Source organism: Perognathus longimembris, chromosome 8, assembly GCF_023159225.1.
Source record: "Perognathus longimembris pacificus isolate PPM17 chromosome 8, ASM2315922v1, whole genome shotgun sequence".
NCBI classification, from domain to species: Eukaryota; Metazoa; Chordata; class Mammalia; order Rodentia; family Heteromyidae; genus Perognathus; species Perognathus longimembris.
Window position 1 is genome coordinate 43,190,618 of NC_063168.1, and position 24,706 is coordinate 43,215,323.

At 37.8% G+C, this 24,706-nt stretch overlaps 1 protein-coding gene across 8 annotated transcripts in view; it reads left to right on the forward strand.

Moving 5' to 3' along the window:
* Nrxn1 (neurexin 1) overlaps nt 1-24,706 on the forward strand; it is a 1,045,218-nt gene that overhangs the window by 475,070 nt on the left and 545,442 nt on the right. For 7 of the 8 annotated variants that reach the window (XM_048352955.1, XM_048352948.1, XM_048352950.1 and 4 more), the window contains 3 exons: nt 507-629; nt 7,801-8,182; nt 9,706-9,896. In XM_048352955.1, the coding sequence (XP_048208912.1) occupies nt 507-629; nt 7,801-8,182; nt 9,706-9,896 (696 nt within the window). Of the gene's footprint in view, nt 1-226; nt 630-7,800; nt 8,183-9,705; nt 9,897-24,706 lie in introns of those variants that run through there. The other variant, XM_048352954.1, reaches the window with a different exon arrangement.

Sequence of the window (24,706 nt, forward strand, 5' to 3'; positions counted from 1 at the left end):
TTAACCTGGAGTGGTAATGACCTGTAATCAGATGTCTTGAAGTCATATATGACTGCTAGCCAGTTCTTCATAAGAAAAATAATACATGTAAGAAATTCTGTGATTCCTTTAAAATAACTGTGTGTATAAATTTTGGAGGTCTCCCAATAATAATAATAATAATAATAATAATAATAATAATAATAATAATTTGGAGGTTTCCAATAATATTGACTGTGCCTATTTATGACAACAGGTTAGTTCACTTGTCTTAGATCAATGCATACAAGATTCGGAAATTGTCATACCTGAATGTTTGTTAACTTGTCATTTTCCTTGCTTGCTATGATTCTAATGGGCTTGAAAATTGGTCCAGACTATTCTCTCCCCTTTCTCTGTCCACTTATTCTTCTTTCTCTTCCCTCTCTCTTCTTCCCCCTTTTCTTCATCTTCCTCTTTCTTTCTGGGAGGCTCATTTACTTAACTGATTCTGATTGTCCATAATGACTGTTTGGCATATTCTACAGGCAAAGGTCCTGAGACCCTTTTTGCTGGCTATAACCTCAATGATAATGAATGGCACACAGTACGTGTGGTTCGTCGAGGAAAAAGTTTAAAGTTAACAGTCGATGATCAACAGGCCATGACAGGTAAGTGCCATAGCATCATTACATCAGACTTTCTCTTTTCTTATAGGTTACTGTTCAAGTTAAGGATGATCTACAGCTTGAAAGTTACACACAACAATTCATTTTTAAATCCACCTTTTTAAAATTTCTAGTAAAAACCCCATTTATACTTAGCAGTCTGTTAGGTTACTGTTCAAGTTAAGGATGATCTACAGCTTGAAAGTTACACCCACAATTCATTTTTAAATCCACCTTTTTTTAATTTCTAGTAAAAACTCCATTTATATTTAGCAGTCTGTTAAGCATTTCTTCCCAAATGACTAACAGTGGGTTTTTTTAAATTTCATATTCTTCTTCTGTTAATAACTTGAGAAGAATGTAAAGTGAATTTTAATTTTGTGGCTTGATGAATGTATATCATAAGGTATTGGAGTCATTGTTTATTTGCCAATTTCTTCTTAATTTTTTTGTTTGTTTCTCCTGTATTTACCTGATGAGCAGTAGCAAGTTTAAATTTTTATTTTCTGAGTAAATTGCTATATATAATAGCATTCTGCCATTTCTTACTAGGCTCTAACAAGTGAAGATTAGAAGCATGGAGCCACCAGTGCCAAGCTCGTTTTTTGGATTTCAGACTTTACCTGAAGTCACACTCCTCCTGTCTCAGTCTACTGAGTCCTGAGATAATAAGCATGGACAGCCACATCTGACTTGTTTGGTTTGACCTAGAGTCTATTTCTTTATAGTAAAAAATGTCCTAATAAATGTGTGGCTCTGCAACGAATACCTTACATGGAGATAAGAATTTCATAGGGTTGAGTCTCTGTCCCTCAGATCTCACCCTCCTGAGTAGCTAGGATTACAGGAGTGAGCCACCAGCACTATCTTTCCTTCTTACAAGCATTTTACCCCATTTGCTTTAACATTTGCAATTTCTTCCTCTCTTTTCTATCCTACTCTCCTTTTTTTTTTTTCCTTAGCGAGTTTGAGAAGTCACATACACAATGACCCCTAAATGCTTCAGCATAGATTTTCTAATACTATGAATAGCCACTTACACACCTAAAAGTAAAAGCTGGCAACTTCAGTGAATTTTGCATTTATGAATATATCTGATGCCCTGCATTGTCCATCAAGAAGGCTTATCATTTGAATTCATGTTTTATTTTTTATGATAGTATTTTCTTTCTCCAGCAATGTTTGCCTTCTAAGCTCAGGTATGACATTTAGTTGTTGTCTCTTTTGTCTCATCCGATCTACAACATTTTAACAAACTCTTTATCTGTTAAGACAGTGGCATTTTTGAAGAATGTAATTCACATTACTTGGTGTGAAGGTAACACGCCAAATTTTGTGTTTAATTGATGTTTCTTCATGATGAAATTCAGGTGTGACATTCCTAAATGAAATCCCATGTTTTTGTCCTGGTGACCTTCTTACAAGATTCTGTCTGCAAACCTTCCCTGGACAGCACATGCTGTCCCTATCTGTGATTTTGTCTGATCAGGTAGTAGATAGGTGTTCAGTTTCTTCACTGTTGTTACTTGCAACTAATACGTCATCTGTAGAGAATCACATTGGCCTCACATAACCCTGCACTTCTCCCAAATGTTGGCCAACCTTTTGTATCTACTTATGATTTTTACCTGATATAGTGTCTGAGAGTTAAAGAAATAATTGTGTTCAAACTTCAGCACACTTTCTGCATTACAACCAATGCTTACCATTCTACTGAAAGTAAAACCCTAACTTCCTTCTTACCTTTTTTTCCTTCTGTTTCTTTTTCCTCTGATTTCTTTCCCTCCATTCTTTCTTCTCACCCTTTTCCTTCTCTTCCTCCTTTCTCTTCTTTCTTTTTTCATCCATCCTCTCCTCTTTCCTTCTCTCCTTCTTTATTGGTATAAACCCTCATATTTCTATTTTTTTTTTTTTTTTTTTTTTTTTTTTTGCCAGTCCTGGGCCTCGGACTCAGGGCCTGAGCACTGTCCCTGGCTTCTTTTTGCTCAAGGCTAGCACTCTGCCACTTGAGCCACAGCGCCACCTCTGGCCGTTTTCTGTATATGTGGTGCTGGGGAATCGAACCTAGGGCCTCGTGTATCCGAGGCAGGCACTCTTGCCACTAGGCTATCTCCCCAGCCCATATTTCTATATTTTTACAGTAATTTATACTTGCTTTTTCCCCTCATTTGGTGCTCACATTTAGTAACTGTGAGTCCTGACAACTTGGTCATGTCTCTATCCAGTTTTAGCACTTTCTTATTTTCTAGGAAAACATAATGATTTATCTACCATAAAACTTTTATCTACTCTGCACTCTACTGATGAAATTAGCCATTTAGTTATGTTTACTAAATAATAATACCCAAAAGGCATTTCTATATGTATAAATTATATTTTTGCATAAATATAAATATACACATAATTTGGAAAACATGAATTCACATAGTACTTACACACACACACACACACACACACACACACACACACACTTTCCCTCTTGGCAAGATCTTAATATGTAGTCCAGGCGGGCTTAAATCTTGCAATAATTCCTGATTTCCCACATTACATATTTCCATATCTTTTCATCCAAGTAATAATTGTGGCCCTAATAATATCATTTACTCAATATAATAATGCATCTTTAAAAGTTAAAGAATTGCTTTGTCCATATGACTGAATCCATAAGCCCACTAAAAATAGTTCAGGAAAAATTTGCAATACTTCTTTCTGTTCCCTTCTGCCTAAAATTCAATTATGCTCAAATGCTAACTTGTATAAATAAGTTAGATTATAATTTAGTTTCTTTCTTTCCTTCCACTATCCATTGCTTCATTTTTATCTAGGCTCTCACAAGGCTAGAAATTCATACAAATATAAATTCAGGTTTGATTTACATAGTATAAACTAAAGCCTCTGAAAGTAGCAGTGAGAACTTTCCATAGAGGGTTATATATAGAATAGATTTTTTTTTCAAACATCCTAGTATTCCCTTGAAATTTCCTATGAATCCAAAAAGCAACAAGAGGTTCTTCTTAAATACTGTAGTATGAACAGGAAGAATTAAATAAATAAAACTCTAGAGAGCCTTCATATAAGGGGATGAATTTTCCCACATCATTCTGTCACGGGAATTGTATTAAATATTTACTGAGCATAGAGCAGTACTTACTGAACCTATCAACAGGGAAGTCTGAGCCTCATGTAGAGTGTGAGGATAGGAGTTGCCATCCAAGAAATAGTGAGTCTATACCCAATTGGAAAGAGTTGTAGAAACCTCAGAAGATCTCTAAGTAAGAATACATTAGGTTTCTATTCACTACTTTGTCAAAAACAACTGGATTTGTGTGTTTTGCACGTGTGTGTTAGTATCTGTCTTCATTGCATGAGATTCACCATATATTCAGTTACTCAACCCGGAGGGTAGGGCATCATGGCTTCCCTCCTCTCCATCTGGAGCATCATTTGAAGTCTAATAGATCATATCTGCAAAATTACCTCATATTGTCCATTTTCTGATACAACCACACTCGTTAAATCACTCTGTAGTGTTTTTTAACCACAGAAGACTTGTACACACGTGCACGCACACTCACACACACACACACACACACACACACACACACACACACACACTGGAAAAGAAAGAGAAAGCCCCTCTCTATTAAATTAGGTCCTATATAAAAATAGGTTGCCTTGTGAGTAATTTGGCCCTTGCGATCCATCTTCTGAGAGTCACTACCTCACTTACTCATGTGTCTAGCTCACGCTTCCAATGGTTGAATCTTCTCTCTTTTAGAATCCACCATTCACTTCCTCTTTTCCCATTTTTAGCATGGCTTCCCCATTTTGGTCCTACAAAGCTAATGTAGCTATTATCCTATGCACCTGCTTACGTTCGTATTTATCAAAGTAATACTGTATCAATTCAAGTCATATCATTTTCTGAATCTTAAGGATATTCTGGCTCCTTTCTGTCTGCATCCCTTCAATAGATGTTTGGAAGAATAGAGCCAGGTCTGCTTCTCTCTACTCTACTTTTTCATTCCCTACTTTAGCACCTAACATGTAAACGGCATATGCATTGAGTATGGATGTAAAGGCAGTGGTTATTTTATTCCACACTAGAATGAGAATAAACCAAAAATAACTGGTTTTAATACCCTTTGATGGAAAGTTTGGGCTCAGGTACCATGTGCTTTGGAATTGCATACTACCTCAGATGATCAGATCTTGGCAGCTCCAAAACAGAGAAGAACACTGGATTCCTCATAAAATGTACAGAAATTCCTATACAAACGCATCACATGGGATGCATGCTGTACTGGTTGTTTCATATCAGAAGTGAATGACGATTTGGTATTTCATATATAACCTTATTGGAGATAGTGTACTAATTGTAAACTCTTCTGTCCACTTAATCTCTAGCATTCATAGTACATCTGAAACAGAACCATAAAAATCACTCTTCATAAAAATCTTCATTAAATTTCCCCATTCAAAATTTTTTATTTTTAATTTATTATATATGTATTACACACATTTATTACATATAATATATATTATATCACATATATTACATTTCATCATATTATTACATTATATTACATATATTTCATATAACACATATATTATACATATATCTAACACACATATAACACACACATACATATATATGCATATATATATGTATATGCATATACATATATATATGCATATATATGTATGTGTGTGTGTGTTTTTCTTAGGGAATAATTGCTATTTGGTGCTAATTTTCCCACATGAACTTGCCTATCATTAATTACAGTCTTGAAATAATTGATACATATTGATGATTCATATATTTTTGGAGAAAAATAAGCCTTTCAACTTATCCCCTGTCTTTTAAATTTTCTACCAAATAGGTCAGTGTTGCTTCCATACTGTTTTAGGAGCTTCTTTCATTATTTATAAAAATATTGTAAATAAAGTTGTATTCATAAAACATAAATATTCTATTTTTAAGGAAAGGAAACAGATATTAGTTGTTAATTTTGTCATTGAACTTACTCCTAACAAATAAAATGTTCTTCCTTATTTTGGACCTACCAAAATCTTGATAATTTGTTTACAGTCTCAAACATTAACAACAAATTTTTCTGGATACTTAGCCAGAAATATCAATATTAGGATTCCAGTGGAATTCATGGAATTAAGATTCCATTTTTAATGTTTAAGATAACATTTTTAAAAGAGAAAAATCGATTCAAGCAATCCAAACCCAAGTGTTTTTTGTTAATGTTCTTTTTTATATTCTTCCTTCTATGGACATTGCTAATTTAATGCTGCTGTTGCTTCTGGAACTTTAAATTTGGAAATTATTGAAGATTGATTTTGTTACCAATGTAGTCAATATTCACAAAAGAGTATGGAAGTCACTGGAGAACAAAAGAAGGAAAGAGAAATAAAGTCCCATGAGAAACCAGAATTGCTAAGAACATGATAGCATTTTGTGTCAGAGAGACAGTCACCATGAAAGGCATTGAGCTGGAAGGGGAAGAGAGGGAACAATTATTCATAGTGACATTTTTGTCTGTGTTTTCTTTATTTCAAAAAGTGTAAAGAGAAGATCAAAGCAAACCAGTGTTCAAAAGGAAGACATAGCAAGGATGACTGGAGTGACATTGTAAAGGATTAAAAACTAATAAAGAGTGCTTGAAAATCAAGTAGAGTTAAGTAGAAGTGCAGGGGTTTATAGTTTACACAAATGCATTTATAAGTGTTGAAATCATTGAATTGTATAAACCGTTTTTCTTACACAGTAATAAGCACACTTTGATATTTTACTTATAAGCACTTCTTAAAGACACTATGAACTATTTTACTATTTTGATTAGATAGGTATAGGCCTGTCAAATAGGTTGAAGCAAGGCCCACCATAGGTGAGTGTGCAATGTGCACTACACCTGCAAAGATGGTTCAGTCAGTGCTTTTTCTCAGTGGCTGCTTCTTAGATTGCCTGAACTCATATTTTCATTAACATCATGGGTGACAGGACAGGATAAGCTTGATAAATTTTTCAATTATGCCAAATTGGGCAGGGCAGCTAGCCAAGAAATTGACTGAAAGAACTTGATTGCAATTTAAGTGACCTTTTGAAACAGCAGCACACAGAGAACAATGGTGTAATTAGAGAGGAGCAAGATCCTGAGACCGAACCATGAGCAGAAAGAATCCTGTATTTGTAGTGTGCTTTCCCATTTAGAACACAAATTCATACCTTTGTTTTATTTAAGTCCAACACCATCCTGAAGGCAGTAATGGAATGAGGTTGGTAGACAAATATGTCAAGATAGGGGTCAATGTTAAATAGTTAACCATTAATCAATCTATAACCAATCTTCCCACCGGGATGTTTCAAGGTAATATATGTGGTGATATAGGTTAATTTATGTGTATTTTAAAGTAGAATACTTTTATCTGGTTGGTTATCCAAAACAGAAATGCAAGGAATATGGGTGGCATCGGTTCAGAGATTAGACTATCTAATGTATTTGGAGGACTAGATCATGTAAATGCTAGGGGTGTTCATCAACAGAGGAAAGGGACAGTGATAAGAATATATACTGTCAAACACTTTTTGCTGTTCATCACTCAAAGAATACTCAGTAGGAGTACTCCGGGTATTGGAAATATATAGGAACATATTTTTATTTACTAAAAGACTATAAACAAATGTATCAGCTGATGATGGTGATTTGTATTGATTTCTAATGGAATGCTTTAGGACAAACATTTCCCAATAATCGCCCTGTTTCTCTGTCCTTCTTTCCCTCCCTGCACCTTCCTTTTCATTCTTCCTCCCTCTCTTCCCTTCTTTCTTTCCTCTCTTTATTTCACTTTATTAACAAAAAAGTATGTAACATTGTCATTAGTTTAGCTTTTACAAAGACTAAAACTTGGATAAGGATTAAAATCTGACTTAAAACTATATTATATTATAAATTTGACAATATATAAATAATATATTTTATTGTTATAGTATGATTTAACATTATCTAGGTGATCATATACGTGTGTGTATTTGTATTCATGTATAGCTATCAATGAGCTCTTGCTTTCTTATATTATACAATGTACTATTGCTAATAAAGTCTCAACTTGAGAGCATCCTTAAGCCAGACAATAAATAAAACTATATTATCTTTCCTTTTAGGCCAAATGGCCGGTGATCATACAAGGCTGGAATTCCATAACATAGAGACTGGCATAATCACAGAGCGACGATATCTTTCTTCTGTCCCCTCCAACTTCATTGGACACTTGCAGAGTCTGACATTCAATGGAATGGCATACATTGACTTGTGTAAAAATGGTGACATAGATTACTGTGAGCTCAATGCCCGATTTGGCTTCAGGAACATCATAGCAGACCCTGTCACCTTCAAGACCAAATCAAGTTATGTTGCCTTAGCTACATTGCAAGCCTACACTTCTATGCATCTCTTTTTCCAGTTCAAGACAACATCTCTAGATGGATTAATTCTGTATAACAGTGGAGATGGAAATGACTTTATTGTGGTTGAACTAGTGAAAGGGTAAGTGAATGTCCAATCATTGATAAGTAAGAAAAACAAAAACAACTGTGGCTCATGTGGTACAATGCTAGCATTGAATAAAAAAGGCTAAGAAACAGCACCCAGGCCCTGAATTCAAGACCCAGGGCTAACACAAAACAACCAACCAACCAACCAAACAGGAGTTCATTGTGTGTTTCTCTATGGGCCCCCTGCTCCTCAGAATTTTCTGTTCCTTTCCTTTCGTTCTCAAATAAATTTGCTAGGTTGGCTTTAAAACCTTATAAACAAACAAACAAACAGACAAATAATTTTCACTTTTGTTTTCAAAAATCTATACCAAATAGCATGCTATTGGCTGAGAAGGCAATATAGATCAGAACCAAAGGAACACAAATAATGCATTCATTTGTATCGCTTATTCAGTATCTTCAGTAAATATGGATAAAAACGCAGTACCTATGTTACCACATATGAAGTACTGGTAACAGCCTCAATTCTAATGTTGCCATGTATTCCAAGAAACCCCCACTTCTACTGTGCATTTCCTGATTACATACAATGGAATTCCATAAAAGGACTTCTACAAGCTTGTAGGCCAGTCTGTGCTAAATTAAATAAAAATTCAAGTAATCACATGACCTCCATTTCATGGAATTCCACTTCACTCAAGCTTAATTTTATGTCATAATCCTCTGATTAATGAAATTCCTTTAAGAATATGATGGACAATTGATGTCTTTTGTGTGTGGGTGCCTGTCCTGAGGCGTGAACTCAAGGCCTGAGCACTGTCCCTGAGCATTTTTACTCTAACCTAGCATACTACCATCTGAGCTGCAACTCCATTTTCACCTGGTACTCAGTCCTATACAACTTTACTGTTCCCACTGGCTTCAAACTGTGATCTTGAGATCTCAATCTTTTGAGTAGCTAGGACTACAGATGTCAGCCACCAGTTCCCTGCTTTAACATCTCTTTTTTTATTTAGACATTTTTTTCATTCCCTCACTGAATTGGGCTGTGTATTTACAGTAGGCTAATGGGCCGTGTAGTATGTGCACATCTCAGAGCCCCACCCACTTTGAGCTCCCCAAATACCAACATAAAACCATATCGAATACAAGTGAATCTGTAAGCCTAATAGAAACCTATCACAATTTCCTAATGTGATGACTGAAAAAGTTTAGAAAAAGCTTTGGAAACTTTGTAAGGCATTTAGATCTAGCAATAGACACGTGAGCTAGGTTTTGGAAGTACACATATCCTCTATTAAAAAAAAGATAGAAGCTGAGAATTGTTATTTCATCATCACTTGCGAAAAAGAAGTGGGATGGAGGCATTGAGGAAATGGGAAAACCATAACGAAAGTCAGTACTTTCTGTGGAAACAATAGTTTACTACTCATCTAACTCATGCTCACCACTTTTCCCAAAGAAGCTACCACCTGAAACAAAAAAAAAAAAAATTACAATTTGTAGTATCTAGTATGAACCAATTAAATTTTCCCAAAGCAATGACCCTTCCCCCATCTTCTTTTCTTCCAGGTACTTACATTATGTGTTCGACTTGGGAAATGGTGCTAACCTCATCAAAGGGAGCTCAAACAAACCACTCAATGACAATCAATGGCATAATGTGATGATTTCCAGGGACACCAGCAATCTCCACACTGTAAAGATTGACACAAAAATCACCACACAAATCACTGCAGGAGCCAGGAACCTAGACCTCAAGAGTAAGTACTTGCTTAGTCAGAGGCCTCAGCATCACACCACGCGGTCTCCACTCGAGTGGAAAATCCTTTGCTTAGGGACATATGTATGGATCTTGCACAAAGGATGAACAGAATCTCATTTCCAGCACATATTTAATAATACAACACACAAGCCTCTGTTCTCGCTTTAATGTGGCAAGAACATATGTATTTTTAATAGCTGCTCAGAAAGTACAACACCTAAGAAGGCATGCGTGATTAAAATTTAACAGGGGAGAAAATGTACTCTTTCTCTTGATATTGTGAAGAAAAGTAGATATTTGCAAGTTTCTTAAACCTCACTAGTTTTCACTCAAGGTAAATAGATGTAGAATGAGCTTCTTGTAGAACTTACTAGTTTTCCTTTATTGATGAGGTTTTCAGATGTTTCCAGATTGTTTGACACATAGGAGTTCTAAGCCTGGCTCTTCCCTTATGTCTCCAGTAGTGAATTCCATCCCCCGTTGTAAAAAAAGAGTGGAGAGAAGACTGCTTTTACCAGTGGCTCAGTAAAATTAAACCAATGCTTTTCTTCCTTATTGACTCTTGCATAGGAGCATTATTATAGGCATATTTTTCTTGAAAAGAGCTATTCATTGAATATTGTTCGATCCCTTACATTTGATACAGAATTTAAATATAAGAGAGAGTTAGGGAACATCGAAGGGAAATTCAAAATTCTTACTAGAGAAAATAGTCATTCTAACTAAATTGAAAGGAGAAAAAGCTGTGTTTCGCTTTCTACAATCGCAGAATATGATTACAATCCCAGAATACTTGTGTTGTTTTTCTTTTTTTGGTCTAGTGCATAGAATGTATGGCCATGTCTCTCTTCTTTCATTGTGGGCCTCTTGTTAATTTCAAAGGAAACCAGGGTCACAATTTAGCTCAGAAAAATAACCCCAAATTCAAAGATAGTGCTGTTTACCAAGCCAAGCCTCATTCTCTATCTTTCTCTGATTAGAGTGAATGGATTATGTCGTTATTCATATTTGGTGCATGCTCCTATTTTACAGGTTGGACTCAAGTGGCAATCATCAAGGTAAAGGGTGGAATTATGAAAGTTAGCCACCACAATAAAGCAAAAAAAATGTTATGTCAATGTAGGAGATTTCTCAGAGAAGATTCATAAACTTCCCTGGACACACTTTGTACCATGATACCATAGCAGAGACTGACCATCAAGGAAAGGCACAGTTCACCAGAAGAAAGGCACAGGTCACCTCTGGTGTAAGTGTGCCACACACATAGCCCCACAGATTGAGAGCACAGACAAAGCAGTGCAATGTGCTGGGTTATATGTCTCTGGATATTTGAGCACTGTCTTTAGGGAGATTTAATATTTCTTCCTGACTCATGAAAACTAGAAAGGATCATAACAGTACTGTTTATGAAAATAATGGGCAGGGGTAGGGGCCGCTTTACATACCTTCAATCTCTACACTGAATATTCTCCAAATATGGACTGTGTCCTAACTCTGAAAATTAAAAAAAAAAGGTATTCCTCATGTGAAAAATAATTAAATTAATGTAACATATTATACAGTATAATAGAAAGTTATTGGATGCATGTTAAAAAGTCCTAGACAATTTAAATTGTCCTGGATGGACAATCAGATTCTTTACTTGGGGTGATCCTCTTAAATCCTGTGGTGTCCCTAAATGCTTCCAGGATTACTAGACCAGGCTAGCATGTGAGAACAAGATTCTAAAATTGAATTAGATGTCAGGTTCAACATTACCAGTAAACCTGCAAAGCCTTGCTGTAACTGAATCCATCCACAAGGGGGTGGGGTGGGTATGTGGGGAATAGGGTCATGTTCCTGTGACATGACCTCTGCCTCCCATCCTGCTCCCTTGTGTGTGGCTGGAGGCACCAACAAAATGGACAGTATTTGTTGAGCACTGACTTTGTACTCCATTGCCTAGCAGAGCTGGGAGGTGGAAGTTATGGAAAGTTTCTGTCCAAAGGACCAGGCAGGTGTTCAGGGATTGCATACAATGCAGAGAAGACTGTAACCAGGTCAGGAACTTATCAGGGTCATTGAAATAATTCACGACGGGAAGGCCCCATGTCCAAAGGGGGCGTCTGAAGGATGAATAAATGTGGCTGGGCCTGTTCCTCCTCCCCACCTGGAAGTCCACCCTGCAAGAAGTGAAAATTATATACATAAAAGGTCTTTTATGTGAATCCTTCATCCTAAAATGAATATATATGTTAGTCACATAGACATGAGCCATTTTAAAGCCAGAATATTTTTAAGTGGCCCTATTTTAGCCAATGGTTTAATGTTATGCTTATTTTTCCTATGAGCTATCCCTTTAAGAAATTAAAATTATTCAGAGTTACTTTGCACCCTGAATGGCATTGGTTCTGCTCAAAGGGAAGTTGATACGTTCAACACCTTAGAGATCTGTAATGGTGTTTGTGAAATGTAGATTTCTGGATCCCATCTCAGGCCAACAGAAGCAGCCATGTTCTGAAAGAGATGCTCAGGGATGCTAGACCTTTCTGGTTTGGAAGCCATTCACTGTATCTAAATATCATGTAAATATCATGAATAGTCCTGAAATAAATGATCGGTGCTGGGACAAACTCAAGTGGTCCTTCACATTTGTATGCATTTTTGATTGTCTTGTGTTTTACTTTTTGTGTTCCCAGTCCTCTGATGAAATCTGGTTGTTCAGCTGTATTCAGAATTTTCTTCCCTCCCGCCGCCCCCCTCACACTACTATACCTTATAAAAGCACTAGAGGGCAGCATTGGGCCACAGACTATGCTGTCTGGTGTTGCTGCTGACATCAACCTACTCCTTGGCACTGGAAGCCGATTTTCTTTGTTTCCAGACATCTAAAATCCCACATTTAGCCTCTGTTGTAATGCCTTCTTTTGTCTGGGGCTCTGCTTCACTTTATAGACAAAACCGCAGTGTAGTCATTTGAAAGCCAGAGGCTGTGGATTCCATTGGCTTAGAGGGAGATGCGCAGAAAGGGACAACCCTCTGATATGTCTCTGAGGGGAGGAATCCCATGCAGGTGGCATGACCTTGTTCAAATTATCCTTGGTGACAGACCCAGGTTGGGGGGTGGCAGTGTATCTCTCCCTGCTGATCCAGCTTTGCTTTCATCCTTTCATCTTTATTTCCCAGCTGTTTGTGTTCCATTCTGTCTAGCTATTATGTACAAGCTGCACCAGGCAATGAAAGGAGGAACATAAATTTGTTCTCTGGGGGTGATTTCCTGCCATAGCTCTCTATTCATTTTGGAACTTCTGAGGCCTGCCACCTTCAGAGAGATAACTGGTGGATATAATCCCTCCTTATGCTGCTTGTCTTGTTCCTAAACTTAGCATATTTGTATGTTTATTATCTCTGTGCTGGGTGAAGGATCTAACACTTATTGAGCCCCTGCTAAATTCTAAATAGATTTAAATGAGGCTATAATAAGGAAGCCTAGCAATTACACAGGGTTTTGAATTGAGGTCAGTCTTGCTTATTCGTTAACAGAGTTCAGGAACAAAAAATACAATTTTTTGAGTCCTCATATTCCACATATCCCCTTCATTGTGATACTAACCTAACTTTGTCCTTCAGCAAATGGAGAATTTCCTTGAAGGGGTAAAAGTGAAGATTCCTGGGTATGCAGGACAAAGTGCCCTCAGGTGGCCACTCTGTAACCCTACAGAGTCAATAATTCCAAATGTAGGTCAGCCCAGACAGTATGTGTCCTGTTCCCCACTTTCACCTTCTCCCACACTCTAAATTCTTTTCCTCCTAAGACTTTAAATCTTGTGCTACCTCATGATCCTATCCCTTTCTTTCTCACTTTCTCTGTCTTTCTTAAGCTTCCTCACATCATTCCTTTAGTTTGAGCCGGTAGCTTAGTTGCTGGCATCTAGACCCTAAGTCACTAAATGGTTCCTATATCAGAAATAAATGGCAGGGGTTTTCAGTCAGACTCTATCGCCAAGCAAGGGTCTGATGATGGGTTGTATTATTGGTCTTTACTTTTTTATTTCATATTAGCTAGCTACCTTGTCTAGTATTAAATATAAGGTATAGATTCTCATTTCTTACCTTTCTGATTTCTATTAGAAATTATATATATATATATATATACATATACATGTATACACACACACGGGTGCGCGCACGCGTTATAGTGCAGTTGACCTAATTCTATTCAGAAATTCTAATCAAGTTTAAACATGCTTGTACTTTCTGCATTCAGTACATAGGACATCTATAGCTATTTTCTTTGCCTAGATAGTTCATTCAAAGAGGAAATGTTCAGAGAAATGTTTGACTTTGAACTTGGCCGTTGAGCAGGATGTGACATTAAAAATGAAAGAAGGGTCCTGTAGGATAGAGTGTCTTCAACACATTTCTCACAAGTAAGGAATGGAATTTCTGAACATTACTGCAGTTTGAGCAATATTATTGCTCAACATTGTCAATAAACCATTTCAGCCACTAATAAATGAGGCTACCCAGAGAAGGAGAAGTTTGTGCTACAGGCTATACCAGAACCTCACCAGCAACCCTCTTAGTTATGCCTTGGCTCCACATATGCTCAGCTCCCCAATCCATTTCCTCACCTTTATAAAAGCCTTGAGACCCTCACTTTCCTGTTTGTTGGCCTGGCCAGCAGATAACTTTTGACTTCCTCGGGTTTCTGTTCTTCACTTCTTTCCCACGCTGTGACTTCTACCTGTTGCTTTTATCCCTGGGTGTTCTTCCATTTCTTCCTACTTTCTACTTCATCTGACTTTCAAATTTTTCAAAAGACAGAATTTAACACAGAGTAAATGAGTCCTTGCCTTCTCGAGAAAATAACTTGGCAGGCTTACTTCTGTATAACATTTGGCTGTTTGTACACAGGTCGATTTTAATGATATAAAATGAAAGACCTCCTGAAAAGGAATCTCTCTATATCTTCTCAGGAAGAAGCAGGGTACCTTGCTCCCTCAAAAGGACCCAAAATGCCATGAAAAGAGGTAGACAGGGGCCATAAAATGATTTTCAAGAAGACAGTGGAGTTCACAGAACATTGTACAATTCTCCTTTGCTAGGCTCAGGATGGAGCTCAGTGGGAGAGTACTTCATGTGCAGAGCCCAGAAAAATTAAAATTTGACATTGACTTCAATGCAGAGGATGGGCAGAAGCTGGGGGGTGGGGGTGGGGACCACTTTGGAGACAATAACCCTATCTCAGAACAAAGGCAATAAGGTTCTGAGTTTGTCAAAGTAATACTTGACATTTTTGTTACTCCTTTTCTCACACAAGAATTGTGGAGCAGTTACTTGAAATTCAATTAGAGGCATTAAACCATTGTTTCTCTTCTGACATTTCCATTGAATTCCCAGCCTTTGCAGAAATCAGTCCTAAGCTATTCTCTTACTATAAAGCCCATGTCAGTTTGTTTGAATCCACTCTCACCTCCTCCATCCATGTAAGACATAATTCCCATCATGTGAACAATTATCTGGGACCTGCTGTCTAAGCATTGGCTAGGTTGTCTTTTCTCTGTTTCCCTATAATCCTTGGACCAGCTTACACTATTGTAGCAGAGTTTATGTTCTTCATTCCCTGCTAGCATTTCTTCCTTTCTGCCTTTTCCTTTTCTCATTTTTACCTCTTTTGCAACATTCCTTCACTAAGGATATATTTAATTTTACAACTCCCTCTATCTCTATTTGTAATTTTCTCAGCTGCCATGGTGTCCCAGAAATGTGGAACAAGAAGTATTTTGGGGACCATTTCCCTTCCCTCATGGGAGAAATGTGTTCAGGATGAGTTGGTCTATACAGTTAAGCATCTAGCTAGTTATCGCAGTTATGGTGAGTCTAGGCACAGGATTGAGGCTGGTTTGTTTGTGGCCATATGTTGGCCATACTTCTGGTGGAGCTTCTATTTTTTTGTTATCTATCTATCTATCTATCTATTTATTTTGTGTGGGTCCTAAAGCTTTAACTGAGGGTCTAGAGACTGTACTGATATTTTGTGTTCAAAGCTACTTCTCTACCACCTGAGCTGAAGCTCCACTCCTGTTTTTTTTGTAGTCCCACAGCAAAGTGGCTCCTAGAAAGCAGAATCTAGTGTTAAATGTCTTTCAGTGTGTCATGTTCCAGTGTGATGAGTAGGTGATCTGAACGCTTAGGAATCTATGGCATTGACAAAGTCAGAGGTTCATCTCTATAATCTCAGCTCTTGTGAGGTTAAGAAAGATCTCCTGTTTAAGGCTAGCCTGAAGCTACATAGTGAGGAGCTATCTCAAACCAAAGAACAACAGTAAATAAATAAGAGAGCACATAAAAAAGAAAAGAGTGGCAGCATTTGTAGGATGGAGAACAAGAGCTTGCAGAGACTTGGAGTGTAGTTGTGAAAGGCTGGGGTACGGCTCACTCCAACCCTCCTCTGGTGACAACCTCTCAGCCAATATCAGGAGTGAAATCGAGCTGTCTCTTCCAGTTTGTTCTGTAGTCAGAAGCTCCTGTGTCATCCAGTAAAGCAAGATTGGCAACATCTCTCTCACTCCAGGACAATTTGCCTCTTTGTAGTTTCTGAGGTTTTCAGACTTCTCTCTTAGCTGAAGGGAAAAAATTAGTCAAAGCTATCTGTAATATGCAGACTACATTAGGAGTGTGGGCACAGAAGGACCATGTGGAAGTGTCACGGAGAGTGATTGAGGAACCCAACAGCAAGTAAAAGGAAACTTTAAGCTGGGCCTCATGAAAACCTATTCAGAAAAGCTGTTGGTCACAGTAGGATCACTGCCCTTCTGTGCCTCCGATTCTTCTCCTTGTTTGCAGAGTGACTTTCTAAATGGCCCCTACACACCTATCTGTCCATGCCTCACCAGAAGATGAATCCAAATATTCAAAAAAGGACTCCCTTCAATTTAGGATCCCAATGTGAACTTCTCAGTATAGCACCTTTAATTGAGACAGCTGTTGGGGACTAGGGAACAAGAGGCAAGTTCACATAGGGCAGTTATAGAGCCATCAGTGGCTCTCTACTGTGCAGAATCAGGGAGAGAGGTTGACCGAGCTCCCCATCAGTGGTGGAGGGGCAAGAATAAAGTCATGAAGGTGATGATGAACTGCGCACTATATGGCACTGAAATGTTAGAATGGCACACTTATTAATGCTTGAATGAACAGAACTTTTTGTTCCTGGGCGTGGGCCAAGACTGACATGCTGTCATACAACAACAGTACACAGGACAGAAAAGCCAGAAGGACGAGGCAGCAGAGTAACTATTGTACTGAAGCATGGATAGTCATATGAAATGCTCATGATTACAACAATTTCAGAGGGCTAATCATATCCTATGAAAGATTATGTTGACACAGGAGTCCTCACTTAATTCTCTGTACTGTATACAAATTTAACCAGTGTATTATTTGTCACTCAAGGGTTTCTAAGAGTATGGGCAACTCATAAAGCTCACCTGTACGTCACAAGAGTTGACAACTTCCCCTAACTACAGTGAAAGAAGGAAGCCCATCTGAAGGGACTAGGGTTCCTAAAGGAAACTAGTATGTTATCCCTTTGCATTTCCCAAAAGCTATTCCTTCGCCTTCTTCTTCCCTCACTCCCTACTCTCTATCCTACTGTTCCCAACCCAGACATTCCTTACATCTTCCTTAGAGTTCTGGGACTGTAAATAAAAGATTTCAAATGCTGAAGATTCAGTACTCATGTGCTCTTTGTATCACATAAAATCCTTGGAGTTTATCAATTTAACAGACATGACTCCATCTATTTTTTCAGAAACTTGAAGGTCTTTTTCATAATTATTTGCATTTTTGCTAGCACATAGGTATAAATCATACGCAGAAACAGAATGCAAAACTAAGTGTCTTCACTGGCTGTCAGATCTGCCTTTCTATTTTTTTCCATTACATTCTTTTTATGCAGGCTAATCTGAGATTCCATGTAAATGGGTCACTGCAAAATGCAGCAATTTAATTTTTCTCTGACTAAAATAAGAGAGAAACCAGCATGATCTCACTTCTATTAACTTGGATCTCCCTTTATTCTCTGTTCAAAGATATAATAAATTACTTTCATCATTACAATTATTACCAATGCTGTCAGTTACTGAGTGCCTATATTTCAGGCACCATGTTAAAGGCTTATATATGAAAGTATTACATGAAATAAGCCTGTTGTTTTAATATAATAAAGTCACGTTATTATTTTTTGTATCAAGCCATCACTTTAAAAGATATTGTGTTGAGGTCTTTCATCCAACTACTGGCTCAGATGATATGTAAAAAGCTCATTTTGAAGACAGTCTGTCATTCTACATTATAAAATCTAATTTTCTTTCAAGAAGTTAAAAAAGATCAATGTTAAATATTAATCAAAATTCAGGACTGAAGCTGTAGTCTTCATTGGCCAGTCACCGGCTGTAGAAGAAGGGGCAAGTGTGTGTTTCCCCCTTCCTCCTTGTGTCCTGTCTGAAAATTCCTGACTAATGAACATCCTGGCACTGGTCTGGACAATCTAGCATGCTCCTTCCTTCTCTTGTGGCTCAGTCCTGTGTTATGCAATGCGATGCTGACAGATCTTCCAGTCTTAGCCTCAATGGTTGGATATTGCCAGTCAATTACCACTGCTATCATTGCAGGCAGGTCCCCTGGCTGCATGCAGATGGGTCCACCCCTTTCCAGGAGGACTTTTCATGAATCATTTTCACCTCAGCCTTGGAACTACAGCCCATCTTCAATGCTCCTGTTTCTCTCCTATTGTCCCCAAACATTAAGGTGCCCTCAGCATACAAGTCACCAGTTCCCCATTTCTTAACTGAAAGGAAGGGAAAGCCCACTATGCAGCAGACTTTCTAGGAGCTGACTTTCTTCTCAGGGATTCTCTTTGGAGGCTGGTTAATGCTAGCTCACTAAACATAAGGGCTTCTTTGAAAATATTCTTATAAACTAATTGTGACGGTCCATGTTTACAGCCCAGCACTTAGGATATTGAAACCAATGAGTTGTGTGGGCATCATAACAAGATGCTGTCTTAAACAAAACAAAATTACAAAAACTAAAAACTAAATTAAAATACCTCAGACATGGTTTCCATTATTTGAAATTATGTTCTACCTCTTCCATTATTGCTTTTTTAAAATTTTTTTACTCACTTTATTATCAGTATTGTTAATGTGTTCTTGATATGGCTAAGAAAGTCACAGACTTGTAAGATAAGCATCTTATCTTTCCCTTTGTAATTTTACATCTGGGTATCCGGCTCATACTCACATTATCTGATATTTATTGTGTTGCTACATCAAGAAGAATTTATATTGTGGAAATCCATTTCACAGTAGGGTATGTTTCCTTACAACAATTTGGTGAGTAAAATATTAATGCTTCTATTTTACAAGACTCAAAAATATTAAGTGAGTTGCCTATTCTTTTTATTTATTTTTTATTGTCAGTATTAGGGTTTTCACTCTGGGCCTAATGCTTGCTGGGCCATAAGATGAAGCTCAGCTGGCATTTTCGACTGCCACTATATCATTTGAACCATGAATCCTGCCCTGCTTTTTTGTAAATTATTTTGGAGGTGGAGTCTAGGGGATTTTTCTGCCTGCAGTGACTGTGAACATGATTCTCCACATGTTAGCTGTAGATTCCAATGCGCTTCTGGCTGTATTGGTCATATTGTCTTGGGCAGGTAGTTTACATTTTAGGATGCTTTGTCCACACCTCGGGTTGGGACAATGCTAACACCCTCACTGTTAGGTTTCACTGTTGCTGTGGAAACCAATGGAAAATGAGATATCAAAACTAAATTCTTGGGGCTGGGGATATGGCCTAGTGGCAAGAGAGCTTGCCTGTATACATGAGGCCATGGGTTCGATTCCCCAGCACCACATATACAGAAAATGGCCAGAAGTGGCGCTGTGGCTCAAGTGGCAGAGTGCTAGCCTTGAGCAAAAAGGAAGCCAGGGACAGTGCTCCGGCCCTGAGTCCAAGGCCCAGGACTGGCCAAAAACAAAAACAAACAAGCAAAACTAAATTCTTATTTTCATCTAAGCTAGAACAATATGTATGGGGTTTAGAATCTCTGCAAACCCACCCACAGTCACAGAACATACCATGCAGTTATAGGGAAGTGAAACATTGGATGATATCAGGCTTATTTTTCAAGAGTCACAGTTGGCTAAGCTGTTGGTCATGGTATAGGGGAAAAAAAGAAAAATTTAAAAAAAATGTGTCTAGTGTTCACTTAAAGGTGAATTTGGAATTTATAGCCATAAGATGAAGCCAACATGGCATGAATTTACATACCTGAGTTCACAGTGTCACCAGCCCATAGTTGTCAGGGTTTTTAGCCTCCTGCGCTCTCCTGTTCTGCCGGAGAGACGGGAAAACATGCCCCAACTGGGCAAGCCAAGAAGAGGAAAAAAGGGCAGACAGACTGCCACCCCAGTCCCCCTTTAGTCGGGGGACAGACAGCCCGGGAGCCAAGTCAGCGCTAAGACTCACTTTAATGGTGGAAAGGAGCCGCTCTTAAATGGGTCAGAGAGTGGCGGAAGGGGAGGGGTATGTGCACCTACATAGGGGCTATGAAGGGACGCCTGAGCTGTCCGTCAAGGGTGGAGAGCCGAGGGACCAACCCTTAGAGGTGGCCTTCTGTGTCACAGCCCACAGGACCACCTCCGGGTTCACCACGAGGTGCCATCTTGGCTACATGTGGTCCCAAGGCTGGGAGGCGGGGCCAGCTAATTGCCTCTTAATGCAAGGCATCCAGGCTGGTGTGCCCCACATCTCCCCCTTTTGTTTTTTGTGCCCCATACATAGTAGATTTAAAAGAAGATGGATTCACACACACACACACACACACACACACACACACACACACACACACACAGAGCAATTTCATTTTATTATTTCTCATTTAGCATTCCCACCCAGTTCCCCTCATAGTCTGTTAGCCAAGCACACAAAGTCTGTCTTTATGTTGTTTATCTTAGAATACTGTATTTTTTTTTACAAAGAAACAAAAAGAAAATCATTCTTTAGGCAATTATATTTTGAACTTCCAACAAGAGACAACAGTTCTGAATGAAAAACATTCTTTATTCTGTTCATAAATATAACAAACATATTAACTCTCAAAGACTCACTATAAAGATGTGAATATCTGCTCACAGGTGTTATTGGATTTCCCCTCCCCTCACCATGTACCTGTCATACCTAGGTAAAAGAACTCCCTTGGTCCAGTGATGCATGCAGGTTTCTAACTTAATTCTTATGAGAAGCAATTGCAAAGTAGCTGCTATATCTAAAAATCAAATTCTTGTGTCTGTCATAAGAATTTCATTTGCTCATCAAGAATTTGGATACCAATATTTATTATTATAGAAACAAAACGAATTATTTTTCCCTCCCATGGTCTGACAACTTACAGGAGAATCTCTTATTATTCCAGCAATCTGTTAGCTTGATAGGACTCTTGCTGACACTGAATAATATTACTTCCCTCAACTTGTCCCAAGTCTTAAAAATATCCTGTATCTTGTAAGTAACATGACTGAGCAATGGTCCAATTGTGCACTTGGGGTGTATAGTGGAGATGTAGTGGAAATGACCATAGTTTCAGGTCATTTGACCTTTAGACAGACTCTGGTATTTGGTGGCATTCTTTTCATGAACCACAGCAGCATCTAGGACACCATGTTAACCTATCCACTGCCTTGTAGCTGGTGAACCATAGATACCTTGTGTCTATGATATGCTTTTCTCACCTTGTAGGCAAAACCCAATAAAACAATATGTGTGGTAATGGTTATTTTGGGACATTTAACTACCATCGACTATTATAATGATAAAATCAGTGTTATCATTGTTGGGTTTTGATCCTGGCAATGTCTGAGACCAATGAATAAAGATTTGAAGCAATGTGATGGTCCTGGCTCACTCAGACAGGCTTCTATATGCTTAAATTCAGTTGTCTCTGGTTTTTATGTAATGTAAAGATTTACTTGATTGTTTGGGTTTATTTTGTGATAACTGAAACAACATACTGGTGGATATGAGGTCCTTCTTTAGTATCAAGAACACCTGAATTTGGCAAGCAGTGGAAAGATAATAGTAGCTTAATGAAATAAAAAGTCTAACCCTAGGAGTCCTCGGTGACTACTGAAAGGCTGGATGATGTGAGGCCCCTGCTAACTAGTAGGAAGTAGAGAAAGGAATGGCCCAGCCATTAGGACAGAGTATCAGGGGTCCACACAATTGCCTGGGATACTTTGTGGCCTTGTAAATGAATTGCTCACATTGTGATGCTAACAACAGCCACAGAGACATGAGTCTGGAGAGACTAAACTGTCCATGGTGGGAAGCAAAGGCTTCAAGAGTTAGGTCCTGTCTGAATATAAAGCATCTCCAAGAATGGCAGAATGGCTGGAAACAGAATGCAGTAATAGGCCAGGATAGGCTCGAATTCCATTTCCCACAAAGATCTGGGCTGTTATTTTAAATGTAAAAAGGAGCTCATACATGGATTCTCATCACCATACATTAGTATCCTAAACTGTATCTATCATCATCTCCTACAACTTCCCTACAATAGTTGGGACTCAAATTCATATTTATCTATAACTGAGTAAAAACAGAAATACACTACTAAAGAAAATTTGAATATCGAAATTATATTCCAATCATATCCAACAAAGGTAGATAGGGTTTTGAAATGTTATATTGGCAAAAGAAAGACATTCATGACAGAAGTAATGTACATTGTAGAGAATGGTGTTGTGGCAGTAAAATTCAGGTTTAGAGACTCGATAATAACTATATTTGACTGAAAAATCAGGGAACAGGGAGAGAGAGTGAAGCAAGTACAGTCCGCTGTCTTGCACAAATTCCTCTGGCTGGGAAAAAAATAGTTCAAAGTTTAGCAGAGAATTTTTGAGGGAGGGTCATTTAAATTTTTAAAGGAAGTTGAATGGAGATAAGGATGCTAGATAGTTCTTACTACCTAAATAGAAAAAAAATGTAGATAAAACCTAAATATCGAAATGAAAATGGAGGACAAATTTCAGAAGTTCTGGCAAAGGTGAGCCTTCAGTCCTTGGCATTCATTTTATTGTAAAGTAGGAGATATAGGAGTTAAAAATAATTTTGGAATTTTAGACTGGGGACCAGTTAGATTAGATAGGTAACTGTTATAAAGCAAGGAATCTTTAGAGTAATTTCACAGTGGGTGAGAAAGTGATGGTTTGATTTTCTACTGACACTAGGAATCTAAGGCAAACTTAGGAATAAGGATTTACAGATTGCCATGGGGTTAAACAGTTCATGTGCTAAGGAAGATGGAACAATTTTGGAGGTAAAGGATAAAGAATGAATCAAACTTATGAGCAGCATAGACTTGAGAAAATAGCCTACTTATGTTTAGAGGCTTAAAAACGATACAGATCTTCTGTCTTAAATCTGGTATCTTATATACTTACTTGAATTGTCCCTTTTGATTAAATAATAAATATTTGGTATACTCTTACCTTAGCTACAATCTTAAATATTGTTTGTTGTTTAAGGCTTGTTATAAAGGTACAATGTGTAGACTGGTAAGTGAAAACATGTTAGGGAAATAGTCACTTCCCATATTTTTGCTATTTAATATCATGTATTTAAGTAGTTACAAGAAAGAGCAACTTGGGCTTCTTTTCTTCTGGGAAATATATTAAGTGAATAAGTGAGTGTTGGTTTTCCAAGAATTGCAGATGATTTTCTCCTAACTAGTAGGATATGCCATTTCCAGAAAGAGGTTTGAATTAATGCATCTAGATGAGATCTGAAAATGGACCATCATAGATGTGCAATAAAAGATTCAAATGAAAGGTAATGATACAAATTTGGGAATGAGACTGTTTCTTGAGGAAAAAGAAGATTCCCTAGTTACATAATATGTCCAGAAACTACTCTAGGCAGATAAAGAGCTTTCTTCCTTCTACCAGCCAATTCTGACTAGAATGGATAGAAAAGTTAGAGTTGCCCACAGTGTTCTGTTTAAGGTATAGCCCCCTCAGACTGAAGCATCTAGAATTGCCCTTTCTAAGGGAAAGCAAAGGAAAAATAAAATACACCAGACAGTATGACTTCATTTTTCTCCTGCAGAATGACACTTTCAAGAGTTCTTATTAGATTACAGAAGTTTCCCTAGAATCTTAGCTATCCAGATCTACAAAGCAGTTTTCCTTTTTACTTATGCTCTTTTTTAAATTAAAATGAAAGTGAGATGTTTAAGAGGCGTACAGGATGTACATACGAATAAACAGGAAAGATGAGTCAAAGAACTAATTATACCTTGACACTTGCATCCTGCTACTGTACTGAAGAGCTGAGTTTGCTCTAATTGTCTTGTACTCCCTCTTGTCAGAGAAAAGAAAGCTTCTCCCAACACTTAATTTACTTGTGTTGATGGTTCCCAAAGGATGTCTCTTGGTCCACATCTGTGTTCCTCAAGTGCCAGGGTGAACTGAGTGGGCACCTTGGAGTACACTCTTGCTCAAATTGCACCTTTCGTGTTAGATTACAAGCTCACACACCTCCTGCAAATTTCCTAGTTTCCCAGCCTTCCAGGCTTCTGTCTTTGGACTTACCATTATTTTTCTTAGTCAGTAGGTCAAAGTCCTATCATGTTTTTTTGATTTGATGTTTTTGCCTAAAAAGTCTTCCTTGGACTTTACTTATCTATCTAAATAGCTGAATGTTCTACTCTTACAGTTCATTCTAATCTTTCATCCCCTTTCTTTTTTATTTTTTAAATGT